Genomic DNA, 18,900 nt, shown 5'->3' on the forward strand with positions numbered 1-18,900 from the left:
GCGCCCGCCCGGCCCGATCAGAGCGCGGCGGCGCGTCCCGCCCGTGCCCGGCAGGGTTCGCTCGGTGCCCGGCGGGGCTGGGCCTGCGGGCCGCCCCCTGCCCGCCCCGGGGCTCCTCCCCGCCGGCAGGGCCGGGCAGCGCCGGTCCCGCTTTGTCACCGAAGCACAAAGGTTGGCGGCGGCGGCTCCCTCCGGCCCCGGGCTCCGTGAGGTTCCGTTCACACGGTGCTGCGAGCATCGCCCCGCGGGGCCGCTCCCGAAGTGCCGAGCCACAATGCGGCATCCCCAGCGCCGGCAGCGGCCGTGACGGTTCGTACCGCGGCACCTGCGCCCTAAGGCGGCCCGACCGGCTGCACCGCGCACCGGAACGGCCCGAGGGGCAGCGCGAGGAACGGCCGCGTGCCGGGTTTGTTTCCCGTCCCGCAGGATCCCGCAGCCCCGCACAGCGCTGCGCCCGGCACCGCGGGGCGACGACGCCTCCCGAGCCCCAACGTGAGTAACAACGGCGGGAGCGCGGTTCGCTCGGTGCGGAGCCGCGGCCGGACCGTGTGTGCCCGGTGTGCGGCCCCGTGTCGGGCAGCAGCCGGCTCCTTCATTACCGCTCCGGGACCGGGAGGGCGGCGCCGGCGGGACGGGCCGAGGGGGCGGGGCCTGGAGGAAATGTGGGCGGGGCCTGCGCCGTGATTGACAGCTGAGCTGAGCGCGCGTGCGATTCCCCCCGTGCCCCCCCCTCCCGTTCGTTACGCGGTGACGTCCCGCGTCGCGCCGCCCGGCCCCGCCCCGCCCCGCCCTCCCGCCGCTCCCCGCCGCCGCGCAGCCCGCGACCCTCCGCCGCCGCTTCCTCCTGCTCCGCCCGGCTGCGATGTGACCGACCCCTCCCCGGCCCGGCCCCGCCGTCCCTCCCGCGCAGCGAACATGGCGGAGGTGAGCGCTCGGCGGCGGCCGGGCGGGGACCGGCCCGGGAACTTGTTGCGCGGGGCCGCGGCCGGGCGGAGCGTCCCGCAAGTTACTTGTGGGGCCGGGAGCAGGGAGCTGGGTGCACGGTGCAGGCCGCGACGCACCGAGCCCGGCTCTCGCAGCCCAGCCCAGCCCCGCGGGGCCCGGCCCGTCTCGGCGGCGGGTTGGGGGGAGCTGGGAGCGAGCGGCGCCGGCCGGCCCGGGAGGCGGATACCGGCCGTGTTACGCTGTACCGGGGGGTCGGGGGGGGGCAGAGCAGAGCTGCGGGGGGGGGTCCCCGCCTGTCCCAGCGCACAGAAAATCTTTTCTGCTGGACATCGCCGTTAGTGGGGGATGGAAGGGGCGTTTGTTTTCGGTAATGATCGATTTGGAGACAGCAGGACAAAGGGGGGATGTCACCCCTTTCGAGGGGGATCCTTTCTCTGGAGCAGGAAGGTGGGCTGTGGGGGGAGTGCAGGGAATGGCACACGGCTTCATGGGCACTCTGGGGGCTGTGCGGGGTGAGTGATGTGCGCGTTTGTCCATCGAAGTGGGACTGGGAGGAGCAGCGCCTCGGTGTCCCAGGAGGTGAGTTAGGATGGCTGAGCTGGTGTTGTGTCAAGTTTCCTTCGAATTATCCTAAGATCTCAGTTTTAAGGTAATTTGCTGCTTCAATAGTGTCGACAAACGAATTAGAAATGCTTCCTTAGATGTGCTATAAACAGGTTCTACCCAGGATGGGCATTTCTTCCAGCTGTGCTTGTGGGGGGCAGGAATCTGTGTTAAAATATCCTGTAGGTGAGGGTTCTTCCTTGTTCCCTTGAGATTTCAGGCCATGTTGTGAGTTCTTATTGGGTTGTATTTTTTCAGCTATAATGTAGCGCTACCTCTTGCTATTGTTACTAAATGTAGCAGTGTGAGCTGTCTTTACAAGTTAACAGAGTTGTTTCTCTTCTGCATCTTGAGAGGTCCGAGCCCTGAGACAATGTGGCTGCTAAACTCCTCCTCGAAGCCAGAGACAGGGATTGGGGCGACTCACAGCTCAGTGGTTTGGTCGCAAGTTTTGCCAGCTGCCGATAAGTTTTGTTCATTTAGCACAGCGTTATTGTGAAATACCCCCAGAGCTCCGTTGTGTGAGAGCCGAGACTCGCCATGTTGCTGGGAGCCACAGTCAGAGCTGCACTACTTCCTATTCGGAACAGTCACGTACTTGTATTGACGTTGCAGCAGGAACGGGGCTGAGAGTTGTAGGGGATGCGTGCAGCACAGAGCAATAAAGCCATGGGCTATGGAGGGCAGGCAGGCATTGTTTTTTTGCACTTTATGGATGTTGTTCCAAAGGGAAAGGCTTTTGTTACTTGTTGTCTGTGGTATTTTACTAAGAAAGGAAGAGGATGTGTTTTTTCTCCCTTCGATATTTGGAAGGAAAGCTCTGAAGAGTTCTTTGTTGCATCGGGGCTGCTTTATCTCTGGGTATGGGGCTGCTTTATCTCTGGGTACGAGGCAGGAGCAGCACAAAGAGACTCTGGAAGCCTCGATCCACCTGTGGGACGAGCTCAGAGGTGGCAGCAGCAACACGGGCTTGGCTGCCATTTGTTTGCATCCACTGAACTGTTTGTGCAAACAGCTTCATGGCTGCACTGCCTTCTAGGTATGGAAACCAGTCAAAATTAGGAGTAAAAAGTTCCCTGTGATTCAAGCTAGGAGCAGTGAGCTGGGTGTGATGGCTCCTAGTGCAGCTGGGACTTCTGTATGGGGTGGGATGAAGTCTCCTTAGCATGGCAGTGCTGTGCCTGGAGGAGCTGCATGATGTCAGTAATAAGGATGGAGCTTCTTGAAACTGACAGGGAAGTTCTTCAGACAGGAGCTCTGAGCTTAGTGAGTCAATGAGTCCAGAAAGTGAAACTAAATTAACAACAAATCCAGTTTCACTTTAGCAGAAATGTATTGATTTGAATGCAGGACAGAACAGAGGGAGAAAAAATAGTTTTGAATGTAGCTTATACAGGGTTTAGATTTGGGATTAATAACCCGTTTTAGGGTTTTGTTCCACTTCAAAGCATGCTCGTGTGGTGGGTTTGAGTGCTAATGCTCCAACAAATTAGAAGATTGTTCAAGGCAGAGTCGGAAAGAAAGCATCTCTAACTTAAGATCAGCTCAAGCTTTGTGTATATTACAGAGCTGTGCTTTAAGCAGCTTATTTAGTCCTCGTGGTGGAGTGAATGCTGAGACGTATTTTTTTTTCCCCTAATATAAGAATTTTAATGTCTATTGAGAGGAGAGAAGATTCTGACTTAAAAGCGTGATTAGTAGTTGAAAGAATGCTGCTTTGTTGGCGTTTGTTTATCCATTATAATGCTTGAATAAAATGTGAGGATGAGATCTTCTGGTTGCACAAACTCCAGGAGATGTGGTCATACAATCTGATGGCAAGGGACAAAGCTGAATACCTGCTATGATTTCCAGAAGTGCCGAGCTCCTGCTTTTTTCTTGTCTTGCTCTGTAATAGCTTGCACTGGTCAGGTTGCTACAGGCACAACTGGGGGTAAATGCAGAGGGCTTGCTTGGTTTGAGGCATTTTTGGTTTGTTTTTTTCCCCCTAATCACTGGTGAGGAAGTACCAGGCCTGCACAGGAAAGAGGATGCTCGTGTTTGATCAGGGATGGGCTGGGCAAGGTGGGTGCAAATCCCTGCACCAGACTGGCACAGCTTTGTTTGGGGAGAGCCTGGACAGCAGCTGGGCTGTCAAGCAGCTGTCAGGAAGAGATGGCTCTGCCCTCCTGCTGCTTCTGCATAGACCGGGTGCTCTGACCTGTGCTGTGGACTGGCACGGCTTGTAGCTGAGGAGGAATGAAATGCTTCCTGCAGGGCAGCCGGTGGCATCAGCTAATGCAGAGATCCAGGGGGCAATGGAGCTGGGGTGGCAGAACCAGATGTGGGTATCAGCAAGGGAGCAGTGTCTTCCTCCTTCCAGAAGTGCCAAGCCATGAGGCTGGTTCAGCTTCTCCTTGGGCAGTGTGCTCATCTTGAGCAGTTCTGGATGCTCGCTTGTGCTAGAAGATGCAATCCCATTGGCATCCTTTGCACCTTCTCATGGTATTCTTTGCCCTGCAGTGAGATGGTTCTGCTTGCTGACTGCTGGAATAAAGAGCTTAAACTTTGCTGTTTCTGGGAGGTTAACAGCTTGAATGGGCTAACAATGGTCTCAGCCAACGATGGGAAGAAGCAGGAGCCGGTATGGGAGAGGAGCAGGACCAGCTCTTCCAGAATCAGCGGACAGTTGAATTGAGACCCGGTGACTTCTTTGAATGCACTTCAGTGCTGTTTGTATTTCTGGAGGTTTGGTTGCTTTTGGTCAGAAAATCAGTTTAATAATGTCATGTTTAAGTTCTTTATTAACCCCTTTTTAAATCTGTAATATCTGGCAAGGTTTTTCTCCTGGTTGCTGTACTTCTTTAAGCTGAAGAGTTTTAAACTTCTTTGTGAATCAGAGCTCTGGTTTTCCTATGCATCTTGAAACAAGTGCAGAAATGGTGCTTCAGAAATATGGCTTCTAATAACCATTTCTAATAATATTTTTTCATGTCCTTAAGCCTTTAATTTTTATTATGCCATGCTATTGCTTTAAAGTAATATGGGTGAGCATAGCCTCCCCTGGGTTAGGCAGCGATAAAGTCTGTGTGATTGCGGATGTGATTCCAAGTTGAGGTGTTCTGGCAGTTGGGACAGAACTTTGGAGTGATGCATGGATACAAAATAAGGTCAAAACAGCTTAAAGTGATGTTTCCTGCTGATTAAAATTGGTGATTTGCATCAGTCCATCCCGGTGAGCAGCACTTCTGTTCGCTCTCATTAGGTGTGTAGATTAGACTGATGCTGTTCGTGTGTCTTCCTTTGGAGCCGTTTTGGCAGGGTAACTCAGTGGTCTCTGAACCCAGTGCAGATCTAAGGGTTCCATTCCGGCATCCCTATTGAAGAGAAAACAATAGCATTATTTAGTATTCTTCATTCCTAGAATTGGAAAAGTGATTGGTTTTTTCCTGTCATAAGGGAAGAATGGAGTGGATTTTAGTGCATGTATGATAGAACACTGCTGCTTGTGGGTTTCCTGCGTGAGTTCTTTCAAATGCAGTGTAGGGATTTTAGGTAAATGGTGGAATTGTTGAGTAGTTTGGTTTCATTTTGTGCTTTTTCCTGGCCAGCAGCCCCAGTGTGCATTCGTATTGAAACGTTAAGCCATTCTTGTCACAAATTGTGCACAAAATTGTTTTCTTGTGGAGCTTGGCCTGTGGTGGTGTCTGGTTTCTCTGAAATGCAGGATGTGATGGCTCCGTGGCCTTCCAGTTTCTCATCGTGAGACATTTCAGGGTATTGCAACAAGTTGAGGCTGCTGCTGTAGTTCGTAATAAGTTGTTAGGACCAATAGAAAATGTGTGCTTTAGATAAGATGGGGACGGTGTTCTGAGCAACTGCTGTGCTCGTGCTTTGTAATACTCCTTGAGGGAAGATCTGCTGGAGTTGCAGTGTGCCTGATGGCCTGTTGTTCCCTCTGGCTGCAGCTTCCTCCGCCTGCTGTTGTGCTATAGCCTTACAGCCCCCACCTCACTGCATGTATAGGGCATTTGTATGCAAGCTCAGCAGCTGATCCAGCAGCAGCACAGTCCTGGGCCATCAGATGGGACCTGCTTTCACTTTCACTACCCTCTAAAGCTTGCTCTCTCCTTTTGGCTCAGAGCCATGAGAAATATAGGAAAATCTGCTCTTTGGTGCTTCTCACAGAGGTCTGTGGGTGCTCAGGCTGGCAGAGCAGTTAGCTCCTCTAGATCTTGGGGTGATCAGCACCGCCCTGGCAGTCTCAAGGTGCACCTCTAAGTGCTGCTTCCTCTTGCTGCGGGCAGCTGTGATAGAAAGGGAAGCACAATGGCGTAGCTCTGGAGCCTGCCCATTAGTACAGATTCACTCCGGTTGCATCTTTGCTTTCCTTCTGCTGCGGTGTGATAACATTTGACAGAAGGGTGAAGCAGATCGCTGGCTGGAGGAAGCTCTGTCGCCTCGGGGAGCATCGTCAGCTGACACCTTTCAGCCTTCTGTGTTTCTCTTCAATCACTGCTTTAAAAACTCGTGTTTTTTTGTTAAGTAACAGCTCTCTCTTTTGTTAGCAGTGCAGCTGAATTATCTTTCTGCTAAAGAAATATCGCTCATGTTTATAATATTCTGTTACTCCAGGAAAAACTGTGCAGTTTTTTGATGTTTTTTTAATGAGGTGCCAATAAACAGAAGCAAACTGTATCCAGTGCTTGGCTGGACTTGAAGGAAAGGTCATCTTTATTGCCTCTAAATGGAGCCAAGACTCGGAAGGGAGCAGCCAGGTCAGGGGACCTTTGCTAAGGTAGTTCCAATGCAGGGGGATACCTGTGTGCAGTCTGAACTGAAACACTGCAATTCATCTTCTGTTCTGGCAATGCAAGAACTTTGTCATTTAGCAGCCAAATGAAAAACAAAACAAATTCCTCATGTGTATAAAGGCTTCCATTTCATGTGCAGAAGGGCTTGGATATCATTATGGTTTCAGCTGCAGAAATATTTACATGTAAAACCATTAAATGGGGGCAGCAGGGTTGGGTGTTTGTCCTTCTGTTCAGTACATCATTGTTTTATTCCTGAGGTGAAAACAAGACAAACCATTTGTAGATGCACAGGTAGAGAAGGGGCAGGATGGAGCTATAAGCCTTCCACTGAGATGCCTATTTCTGCAGAGGGCCCCAACCCTTGAGATAGGGTTATTCTTTGCCGTTTTAATCTGTCACTTCCTCCAGGCCATCACTTGGCTCAGCTTCCTGAGAGCTCTTCACATGGCTGCCATGTCGGCTGGTAAGACCTCACCGCTTCTGCCTGGGTCTCACAGGCCTTGCAGCTGATGTTGGGAGGTAATTTGAACAGTAAGATGTACCACCACGTTGCTGTCTAAACCACGAGTATTCAGAACTTCAGTTTTCTGTGCAGTCTCTAAATAGTATTCATGTAACTGTTAACCTGTGTTCAGAGAATAAATGCTGGTTATGTTAAGAATGCAGTGCCTATTACTCATTTTAGATTAGCAATTTACTTTTAATTAGTCTGCTTAGGGAAATGTAGCTTTAGTGATGTTGAAATGATGTTGAAGGCACATACGTGTCTACTGAGTAATTTTGCGTACTCTCCACCAGCTGCTCATGCTTCATTTCTTGTGTTATGTAACAGGGAACACTGCTATGTTTTAAGGTTTAGTTCCCAGTTGATATGGAAGTTTCCAGTACCTCAGATGTACTTAAAGCAATCCGCTCTAACCCACAAATCAGCTTCAGTATTTCCCTGTCGTATGGTTGAAAAGACTTGGGCATCTACTTGGTAATTTGTCATGTTTATTCCCATCAATGTAAATTTAATTTTAGCTTTTAAATATTTTAGTTGACATTTAGAGAGCTCTTAAACATAACTGAGTAAATCTGAATGGAACATATATTTGCCATTGTCTGGAAGGGACTAGATACTGAGTTTTAAGATGTTTCATATATCAATTATTAAGCAGCATGGAAGGTGTTAATTACAACAGCAGTACTGCAGATAGAAGTGAAATTGTGTAGAGTCCTTTCAGTTCTCTTCAGGTGTCCTTTGCAGGCAGAAGGAGAAATGTAAAGAGAAGACTCAGTGCGTTATTTCAACAGCTTTTGCTTTTGGAGCATCGCGTTCCAGTCCAAGCAGCTATGAAGCCATGGAATAAGGCACGAAGAGCTCTGTCAGTGTGCAGGAGTGGAATCAAACCAATGCTGTGACTTCTGAAGTAGTGGGTTTAAAAATAAGCTGTGCAAAACCAGAAATGCAAACACCTTTCTGCACTGAATAAATCTCTGGTGGTGTCAGTTCAGTTTTATTTCTGCCGCTTAACTTCTATCACAAATCATAGCAACACAGACATCCCAAAGCCCAGCGAGTTTTTGTTGTCAGAGTAACAAGCTGTAGACCCACAGGGTGTATTTTATCTATGGTACCTCTCTTGGGTTCATTGCTTGCCAGTCCAAAGATGTCTGCAAGAGACCAGCCAACTTCATATCCATCTATTATAGCCATACGCTGACAAATGTATTTGATGTGATTTTTTTGGCTCAGTTGTTTTTGCAAGTGTTTTTCACCCTCTGAAAGCACCTAGTCCACATCTTTGCTCAGATTCCTAAAAATACACATGCAATTAAAAACAGGGACAGATTCTTGTAGTGCCATTCAAGCCTGATGTTTTGTTTAACATCTTTTACCTTTACCATGAGGTATAATTTCTTCATATCTCAGAATTAGTGTTTCCTTCAAGGGGCTCAGCTGGAGCAAAAACAGACGTGCTCAGCTCTGCTGTGACCGTGCAGCAGGACTCACCATGAATATTTCTTCATTCATTTGAACCCACGGTACGTTTGCTGTTACCCTTTTTGGTGGTTCTGTGCATGGAATAGTTTGTGCGTCACCCATATATTGTCAGAATCCCATCGTTTTTCTCTACTGACCTGTTATCTTTTTTTAAAGTAGCAGTTCTGTGTTTCTGTGAGTGCCCTTGAGGCAAAAAAGTGCTTTGTGCTTCTCTGTAAATTGCTGCAACAGAAACAGAAAAGCCACCGAAGCATTCAGTGCTATCCTTTTTGCACAGGAATTGCTGCTGTGTTGACATACTATAGTTTAGGACTTGGGATGCAATGATACCAATGCAGCTGTATGATCTTTAACTACTGCCAGGGAATTTTCATAAGCAAATGCCCTCGAAGCCATCTGTTGTGCCCTGGCTGCAGTCACAATTGCTTGGAGGCAAGGAAATAAGGGCTGAGCGGTCAAGAATTGCAGTCATCATCTTGGAACAGCTCTTTAATCAGAGGATGCTCTTTCACCTTAGGTTAGTGTTAACAGATGGAAAGGGACACTCGTGGTCTCCTGCCACTCACCCTTCTCCTCCTGGAGCCCAGCTTCCAGCTTTGCAGCATGTCCACAATTGCAGAGGCCCACAGTGAGAGTTTGGCTCACAAATAGGTCGGAAAACCAGCACTATTTTTCTCTGAGATTGGTTTGCTGAAGCAGCACGTGCTGCAGCTTTCTGATTGCTGGACCTGATGACACAAGTGGCAGAGGCACATGGAGTGGTGGGAAGAGGTCAGGCTACTACTTTTGGCAGCAGCTGGCCAATAACATAAAAGAGATGTAATGTGAAACTGCATCTAGCTGGAAATAGAAGGCAGGAAATGATAGACAGTGCATCACTCACAGCAGAATGTGTGAAATGCAGAGATGATAATCCACAAACTGGGACGTACTGAGTAGATCTGGTAGGCAAAGCTTAGCAGAAAGGAATAGAGGGATAGAGAACCAGAGGCTGTTCTAAAATTCACCTATGAAATTTATGAACTAGATGAACTAGAACCTTCCCAGGGATGTGTCCATCCTGCAAGGTAGTCTGAAGTGAATGTGATGTTCATTAATGATGTTCATTAGACTTTAGGAGGTTTTCTATTTTGATGTTCATATTCTCAGACTAGGGTTGCACTGGATGTATGTTTTGGAGTAGCTGAAGAGGCATGGGGTTGTTCTGAGCTCCAGAGGCACTGCAGTGTTTTTGCAATACTTTGTAAGCTGTGCAGGAGGTGATTGCATTGGAGGTATTTCAGCCTGCTGGGAAGGCTGCTGGCTTTCCTGAGCTATCCCCACGCTATTTCAGAAAGTGGAACTTTGTTTGAAAGCTGGCTTGACTTCTATTAGATGCCTTTTTGTCGTGCTATGGTTTCATGTTCACTCTCATCACAAAAGGATTTCATTACAGTAAGGCCCATAGCAATACATGTTGGAGCATTTTTAGCTGCAGGACTGTGGAGGCAGGCAGGGGCTGCTGGAGGCAGGAGAGGCAAAGGCAGATCTGCAAGAGCTGGATGCCCAGGGCTGTACTTGGTCAGGGTGTGGGCATCTCCAGGATGCAGGCCGCAAAACCTCTTGGGCAATGTGTGCCCACGTGTCATCACACTTGAAAGATAGGAAAAAGATCTTGTGCCCATTGACTCTTGTCCTGCCATTGGGTGCTGCTGGGATGAGGCTGGCTTTGACTTCTGCACGTCCACCTGTCAGGTGTCTGTGCACATGGGTCGGATTCCCCTGAGCTCTCTCTTCTCATGATTGAAACAAGCTCCAGCTTGTTCCACTTCTTATATATACATACGTAGAGGTATATAAAATGTACATACAAGTTGTGTAAATACGTACACACCTGCACTCATAGGTACATCATGCAGGTCCTTTGGGGTGGTGGCAAGTTCTAAAAGCCAAAAGCCTAGTAGTGCAGCTGGGGCTCTCGTCCTTCAGGGCAGTGCTTGAGCCACTTCACCAGACTGTGCTCTGTTTGCTTGGACTTCTGCCATCCCAAACTCACAGTGAGTGAGTGCTGTACTTCCCTTTGGAGCCTGCTCTGCTGCGAGCCCCCTACAAGTACCCACACCCCTTCCCAGCTGAGAGCTCTATGGAGAGACCATCAGCAGGCAGCTGGGGAGGAAAGCAGAGCATGATTTCTCCTTAGCCAGAGACTAGCACAAGGTAAGAAGGATACTGGCCATTAATAAATACAGCTTGAATGTTGGACACAGGTTTTATTTTGTCTTCAGGAGTGTTAGCTTATGTAAGAGTCTTCTACTCTAAGAATGACTCATGCTAATAGCCGGGCAGAAAGAACAGTTTTCAGATGCCATTTGCAGAATTTATTATTTACTAAGTAACATGGTTTATCCCTTTGAGCAGATTCTGTAAGGGCTTTCTAGGAGGCTAAATCCAGCTCTCTGTTCTGCGAGGGGCACTTCTGGAATAATGTTTCTTCATAAGTCACAAGATTGGCTTTTTCCCTTCCTATATTTCCAGGTCACTTCTGCTTTCCTGCCCTCGTCTCAGGGCAGCTCAGGGTTCAGGTGGTTGGTTTTGGGGCAGCACTCTGTGTTGTTCTGCCATCCTCCAAGTGTGCAGCTTACCAGAGAGGAGCTGGTCATTGTGGGCTGGTTTTGGTACCCAGTGGCAGCTCAGCCTATGTTAGTCATGCATTGGATGTTTTTCTAAGATACTCTTGTTGCACTTTTAGCAGGGCTGCAGTCCAGATACAGAATTATGTATATGTACAAGTATGTACTATGAATGCGCAAATCAAAGTTTTCCACATTATTTCTTGGCCAAATGCAGGCAGTGTTCCCTGAAGACAGCATTGTGCATTATGTAAGGTAATAACAACGTCCTTGATCCCAAGCAGAATCTCAGTTTCCAAAGGGCAGTGGGGAAGGGGGTACTGTGGCTTGCTGGATTCAGAAGTCAGTCTTTCTGGCTTTGCAAAACCTCTCCAGTCGGTGTGTTCCTGAGCCATTTGCTTGCATTTTCAAACCAAACAAGGTTTGCATGTCTGACATGCAAATCTGAGCTCAGGAGGGTAAGGACTGGCAAAGCTATAAGCAGGGACAGCAGGGTATTGTGGCAGAGTGATGTTTGTTCTGGTGATAAATGTAGGGGAGCCTAAGGATGGCTGGTCATGAAGGTTGTTGTGGAAGTGAGTGTTTTTCTGTGTTTCAGAACTTGTGCTGGTTTTGTAGTCCATGATTTGCATCAGTTTGGTACAGTCATAGCTGGGAAGAAAGGCAGGCTTGCAGAGCAATTGCTGCTGCTTTTTTCCTCCCAGTTGTGTTAGAAATTAAACTGGTTTTTTTCTGTTTGTACTATGAGGAATTCGCAGTGTGGCTTGTGCTTACCTTTTCAAAGTGTGCATTTAGTTGCAATGTAAAGGAGATTCTTGTGTTCCCTAATGTGCAGTTTCAAACATGAAAAACCATTTATCGTTTACCTTTTCAAAAGTGAAGGACAATTTGTTATAAATCATCTTTCCACTGTCACTGTAATCTGTTGTATATAGGGCTGGGCTGTGGAAAAGGAGGTTGAGTACACGGGGACAGATCACAGTGGGGCTGCTCAAATCTCACCTTTTAACTTAAGTTCGTACATATTCAAGATAGAAAAAATAATTTGCTGTGTTTTCTTTTTTTTTTCTTTTTTTTTTTTTAGCCTTCTCTCGAGTCTTCAAGTCCAGGTAAGAATTTCCTCAATGTCCATTTCCTAGACTTGTGGGGGAAGAGGGTATACTTCAAAATTCTCCCTTGGGGTCTTTTCCAGTTGTAACCTAAGGCTGTGGTCTGATGAGTTCAGAGTAAGCATGGAATCAAAGGCCCTGTGTGCTCTCAGTCATCAGACAACACCATTGCTGTATGGTTTTATACACAAAGCAGCAAGGAAAGCAGAATTTTTTTCCCACTAGGGTTGCAAAAAATGAGGAGTTTCGTGCCTTCTGCGTTTAAAACTGGTTATTTTGTGATATTTTGGTGTCCCAGAGTTCCTGGTATTTGGTAATCAACTGAAACATAAACTACGACTCTGTTTTTTTGTATCTTGGTATTGCTCTTGTTAGTGATATTTATTTCAGAGGATTTGGGCATCCTTCTGGTGGACAAGCTTTCCAGTAATGACTTTAGCTGGACTGCTGTTGTCTCTGGAGCTCTTTCTTCCTTTGTAGAAGCCATCGATCACTTGCACACCTCCAAGCACAAAGCAGAGCTAGCCCTAGCCCTCCCTCTTGTGCCCATAGCCATGGTACCATTTTTGAGCTTTGCGAAATGGAATATAAGTTCATGGAGACGATGGAAAAACGTGAGCAGGGCTAGAATGAGAGCTCAGGTATTGCTGAATTACACCGAATGCTGCATCTGCCAAACCATTCATTCATTCATTTTTCATTGTCACAAAATGTAACCACGTTGTTCTGCACAGAACTGAAAAGAAAAACACATGGGGAAAAGTAGCTAAGAGTTTGGCATCAGAAATAGGATCCATACAATTGTGAAGCTTATTTTAGGTTTACAGTTTAGAAGAGTCGTCAGATTGTCTTTGTAGCTGTAAACAGGAAAGCTTGCAAGGTATCAAGGAAACAACTGTCCCACGTTTATATTTGGAGTGTGACTGCTCCCAGTAGAGCTCCTGGTGCAAACAGATTTATGATTATGTAGGAAATAAATCTTCAAACCCGGAACATTTTACAGATGTTTCTGTAGGGACCCGACGTGCAGGACTGTCGCAGGGCAGGAGGTGGCTGCTCAGTGCTCTGCCCAGTCTTTCTTCCACGAGCACCCAAAGGATGGCTTCCACTGCCCTCTGAGCAGCGCTGCTGGCTTTCCCCAGATAAATGGCTGAGGGATTTTCAAGACATTTTCATTTCTCAGCCTAATTTGAGTATTGAAGCATCACCAAAATAAAAATATATTTTAAAAAAACCTAAACTCTAACTAAAAAAAATTCTTTAAAATGTTTCCCATCAGGAGGTTCAGCAACATCAGATGACCATGAATTTGATCCATCAGCTGATATGCTGGTGCATGACTTTGATGATGAACGGACATTAGAAGAGGAGGAAATGATGGAAGGAGAAAGAAACTTCAATTCTGAAATAGAGGATCTTAACAGGGTAGGTAGCATTAAGTAGTCATAAAATATAACCACAACCCACAGTCTTAAACAAAACACGTGCAAGGTTTTTTTCCCTAATATTTGGGATTAAAACAAAACAAACCGCCCCTAAAACACTAATAGGCAAATAACATAGAGGGGGAATAGGGGCTGAGCTAAATACGCAGTTCCCAACAGTTGGGAAAAGGGATCTGCTACATAAATACTCAATAATGCATAATGCTGGGCTTGTTTAGTTTCTTTTTGCATAAATGTGCTGGGATGTGGTTTGCCTTTTAGAGCTCATAGGAAGCAAAGTGCGCTCCGCCTAAACTTGTGTCTTCCAGTCGTGCTGTTTGCTCGAACATTTGCACTTGATAAGTGCACGTAGATTTTGATTTTAAAAGATCTGGTAATTTCACATTCCTTTTACTCTTCTATACAAACATCCATTCACTCCTGCAGTGGGGAAGATAGGAGCACCTTTCGTTTTTAAGGTGGAGAAACAGAGATGTAGATAAACTGATTTGCTCAATGCAAAAAGTTGTCGGCAGAGCTCGGCTTGGAACTCCCACATACTGATAGCAGTGATAAACTCATTGTAAAATATGTGTCTTAAGAAATAATTGCGTGTGAGATTTACTTGGCGTTTTGAGGTTATGCTGTCACTTATGTACTGCTTTAAATTACTTCTCAGCCAAGAATCATGTTCTTAAACTGCAAACCAGGTTCATTATCAATGCTAAGTAATGTAGATACAGTCTGTGACCTCCCTGGCTGAAAAGGCTGCTGGAATAGATCATTAATGGTTTTTAAATGCCTGTTTGATGTACAAATCCTGTTTAGCATAAGTGATCTTACCAGTATGGCATTAAATTAATAGAGTACGTTTAATCTGCATTTTGGAGGTAAATGATGATTTCTTTCTGGTGATTCCACATTTGATATTAAACAGTAAAGATAAATAAATTGCACGTGAAGTAAATATTTAGACTAAGTGAGAAATGGAGCTCCACGAGTATCATATTCTTTTGAAGTTCAAAATGTGTGTTCTTCCTCATCATTTGTGAGGAGCCAACATCTGGCTGTGTGATCCTACCACCACAGCACACTGCTTTGTTTGTAAGTGTGCGTCAGCAATCAGAGCATTCCCTCATGTCCTGGCTGTGGGTACTGCAGGCTTCTGGATTCTGTACGTGTCTGTGACAGGACAGTGACTGGCACTGTAACTTAGTTTCCTGTGCTGCTCTTTTCTGGGGGACAACTTCCCAGGCTGGCACAGGAATGTCGGTCCTTTGTGGCTTTGTAGGTAGAGCTCTTACTGCCTTTCAGATGCTCTCATGGCAGCAGGATTATGCTGGGTTTCTGCTTGTGGGATGGGCAGGCTACACATCAAGGCTTGTTTCTCTCTCCTTTCTTGTCCTCTTTTCATTTTTCATCCATGCCTTTTCTTAGATGCGGATGATAGACAGCCTAAATCTCAACAGTACTGGCAAGACAAGTGCTATCCTGTCTTTTCCTTTCCCCAGACACTTACATATATTACTTCAGATTTCCCCAGGCTGTGAATGTGCCAGATTTCCTTGTTCAGCTCCTTCGGAGATGAGGTGACAGTCCAGTTGTACAGAAGCACCTCACTGGTTAAACTCCTGAGTCACAGAAAAACTGCACATTCATCTGAGGATGAGAATCTTCTCTACTGATCGTTGGAAGCTCCATAGTCCTGCTTTGTCCCTAGAAGAGTGTAGTTGTTTCTCTTGCTCTTCTCTGTGCCCCTCCTTATGATGCAGTTCTCTGTTACACCGCTCCTCCTCACTTACCTCTACTCCAGATGTATGATTTATAATGCATTTCTTGTTACTAAACATCTTCCACATGAGAAATTTTGGTGCCGTTGATCATCCATGTTACTTTTTTTAACCTCTGTTTCTGCAGTGTCCCGAAACTACACAGAACTCACAACTGTGGTACCAACAGTGTTGCATCTTTGAGAGCTGCTGGCACTCAGAGCTTTTTGAACTGTCAGGGACTATTTCAAGGCTCTACCTAGGAAAAAGGTTCCAAATACAGCATGACTTTCATCTAACAGGAGGGTGATGAGGAGCACCTCATGCAAGTTTTGCTCTCAAAAATGCACTGGAGGACATTAGTTTGGGCTTCTCTGACAGCTGTACTGTAAGGTTTTGATTATGATCACAGTCCTGTCATGTTGTCCACATGTGTAAAACAGGAATTCCTCACTTCTGAGAGTTCACTGCATTAAATACAAGAAATTAAGAGGGAGAATGAGGAGATGAGGTGCCACGTGCTCCATGACTGTGTTTGTATAGTTGAACTGAAGACTGGGCCTGTAAGTTGCTGAAAGGCTTAGTGGTTTAAAGTAACACAAAATACATAGACAAGGAGTGCAGGTAACCCCTGTGTTACTGCTGTTTTTACATGGCAGAACTAACTACACTTGCCTTTTGTAAAAGGAACTGATGTGTAGATAAATTAAGCCCTTAGGAGAGGAGTTCAGTGGCAGAAGTGTGAGGCCAGCAGATAACTAAAAATCTGATCATCAGCCAGGGCTTGCATTACATCCTGAGAAGCACCGTTTGGAGCAGCCGTACACACCTCTGAATGATGAACAAGGGATTTGATCTCATGAGAAAGGTGATTTTAAAATGCTCTTAGAAAATCCTCCAGGGATGCCATACCCTGCCCCTAAGGGCAGGATCCTGAGGCATTGAAAGTATTGAAGTAACTCATTTGCGGACCTGGCGATTAATAATTTGTGTTAATAAAATGGATTCAATCAATAACAGTTTGGGAGCCACTAAACTTGAGGTCTGTCTGTATCTTCTGAAGAGTCTCTTCAGAACAGGCCAGAATTCTACATGTAAAGATTTTTAAATGAGCACATATTTCAGTAGATTTGCTTCCCAGGTATGTTTGCTTTTGTAGACAGCAGCATTAAACACTTTTTGGTTTTAGATGAGGAAATATTGTATGTATCTGTGAGTGGTGCTGTCTTTGCCTGGATGCGCCTGACCCTGAAGATAGTTTTTGGGCAGCAAATGGAATATTTATATTAATTTATACTCCAGTTTTCTCTGTATATGTACTGAAAAATTTGTGATGTGCAGACCACAGGTCATACTTGACTGCCAGAATAGTGCATTCAGATAATCTTGGAGGTGTTCAAGGCCATGTTGGATGGGGCCCTGGGCAGCCTGATCTAGTAGCAGATCTGGAGGTTGGTGGCAGGGCGTTGGAACTTGATGATCCTTGGGGTCCATTCCAACCCAAGGCATTCTGTGAATCCCTGCCACACTCTGCCTCAAGGTCACCTTAATGCTGGGCACAGAGCGGGCTGCAGGCTGCATGTTTGCCAGAGCACACAGTGCATGCAGGCATCCTGTTGCGTGTCTTGTGAGGCATCAGACTCCTCCTAGGAGCCAGTGGCAATCTTCATCTGCTGCTGAAATGGGTGACACCCATATTTTGGTCCCATGATAAATGCATGCCTTGTCATTTCATAGGCATGGATTCTTCCCAGGATCGTAGCTGTATAACCAGATGTAACTGCCATGTGACAGTGCTGTACACAAATAGTAGGCAAACACCAAGAAGGGCAATGGGGCATACAGCCCCGGTGCCTTTTTAATGGGGCATACAGCCCCCTGCTGCTGTTTTAATGAACTTTCTGACCCCACTGAGAGTCTGTGATGCCAGAGTTCCACTGTAAGTTTATTAAGGATTAGGAAATAAAATAAAGGCCACACGTTTTTCCTAGGAGTCAAAGCTTCTGAATGTCTGTTCATTTTAGAGAAGCTATTCTTAGTATACCTGGTCATCAGTTATCTGTTTTTGTTGCGTTATGTTTAAAAAGCTCAAATTTAAGCTGTAGAGCAGATGTGGGATGCAAAGTATTATGGTTAAATCTCCGACTTTGTTTGGATGTTTGTCAGGAAAGCGATATGCCAATCCAGGAGCTGCTTAGCCTTTATGGCTATGATGGCACCATTCCTCTCCAAGAAGATGATGATGATGAAGATGAGGATGAGGAAGAGGAGGAGGGAGAAGATGATGATGATGTTGATAACGATGACAACAGTGGCTGCAGTGGTGAAAACAAAGTAAGTGTTCACGCCAGTTTACAACTGATTTTCATACAGCTGTTCTGTAGTAGACAAGCATTCAAAGTGCCAGATCACAGCGGAAGTAAGTCATCATACAGCTGATTTCAGATGCTCTGTGTACTGAAGTCTAACTGTTATTTTTAATTACCCTTCTATATTTCTCTTAATTGCTCTGCATTTAATCTGTATCATGCCAGACTCCTGCTGAGGCAAATTAGAGTGCGTGTATACATACAGCATCACGTCAGAAGGGATTGTGTTGTCCTTCAGAAATACTGTCTGGTTTAAAAACTGGAATTTTAAATGCCTGAAAGTCCCTTTGTAGATGTGACTGAATGCTTGTTTCGAGATGAAAGCTCATCTACTGAAACTGAGCAGTGCAGTGTGGGGTTGCAGTAACCTCCAATGCTCACTGATGCATCTTTTAATTCAAGTCTTCTTGCTTCAGCTTTTTAAATTATACTTTTTTTCAGCCCAGCAGTAATTATCCTGCTTGCATTTAAATTGTTAATTAAATCTAATGCTTCAAATACCTTCACAGAATGTAAAGTTTTGAACTAAAAACCTGTCCTGTGTGCTCTTAAAACAAATCATCTGATTATAGGAGGGTCTTTTCTACTTATGTATGTCATGTGTATTTGTAATAATCCCATCTCGTCACGGGCACAGCTATAGGTTCTCTGTTACTGGCGCTGCTCAGAGTTGCTTCCTGAATACCATTAAAATACGGAAACCTTTGTACTGTCAGTAACAAAAAAACCCACAGGCATTAATGGAAGTTGAATTACCTAATCTGGATTTCAAATGAATACATTTTCTTCTTTGATATCTTACCCATTTCAGAATGTCTGGAATGAGACAGAAAGGTGAGGAATGACATGCTCGATTCCAAAAGTGCTGTAAAAGACTGCTGTTTGTATAGGCCGAATAGTTCAAACAGAAGAAAATTAGATAGTTGTATTGCATTAGGAGGACTTCAAGAAGCTAGAAATGGGGAGAAACTTACATAACAGGAATATGCAAAATTAGAGTAAGACACAAAGGCATTTGATTTGGTTGTGCACAGCAGTGTTCCCAAAGTCCCACTTCCTTCTTATGCCTTTGCTTCTTAATTACTTCCTGACAAAACTGCCATTTTCTGTGCTCTCCCAGCCTCCTCTGCAGCTCTCCCATTCTGTTACCAGTTGGTTTAAGGTACTGCCCATCTTTTCTCTAAATTGCATGGCTTCCCCGTGTCTGTCATTGCTAAGATGGCAGCAGTGAGAGGAGTGATATCTGTCCTCCTGCAGGGGGACGCTCTGCAGATTACTGAAGAAGAGAA

At 46.0% G+C, this 18,900-nt stretch overlaps 1 protein-coding gene across 5 annotated transcripts in view; it reads left to right on the forward strand.

The window, feature by feature from the left end:
* Window positions 1-76: 76 nt before the first annotated feature.
* The window catches only part of MIER1 (MIER1 transcriptional regulator), a 30,471-nt gene continuing 11,647 nt past the window's right edge, over window positions 77-18,900 (forward strand). For 2 of the 5 annotated variants that reach the window (XM_015870781.1, XM_015870782.1), the window contains exons 1-4: window positions 786-924; window positions 12,025-12,049; window positions 13,329-13,474; window positions 17,409-17,576. In XM_015870781.1, coding sequence (XP_015726267.1) covers window positions 916-924; window positions 12,025-12,049; window positions 13,329-13,474; window positions 17,409-17,576 — 348 coding nt within the window. In that variant the 5' untranslated portion in view covers window positions 786-915. Of the gene's footprint in view, window positions 493-785; window positions 925-12,024; window positions 12,050-13,328; window positions 13,475-14,777; window positions 16,111-17,408; window positions 17,577-18,900 lie in introns of those variants that run through there. The other 3 variants (XM_015870783.2, XM_015870784.1, XM_032446092.1) reach the window with 3 other exon arrangements.

This window comes from Coturnix japonica, chromosome 8 (assembly GCF_001577835.2).
Source record: "Coturnix japonica isolate 7356 chromosome 8, Coturnix japonica 2.1, whole genome shotgun sequence".
Taxonomy (NCBI): Eukaryota; Metazoa; Chordata; class Aves; order Galliformes; family Phasianidae; genus Coturnix; species Coturnix japonica.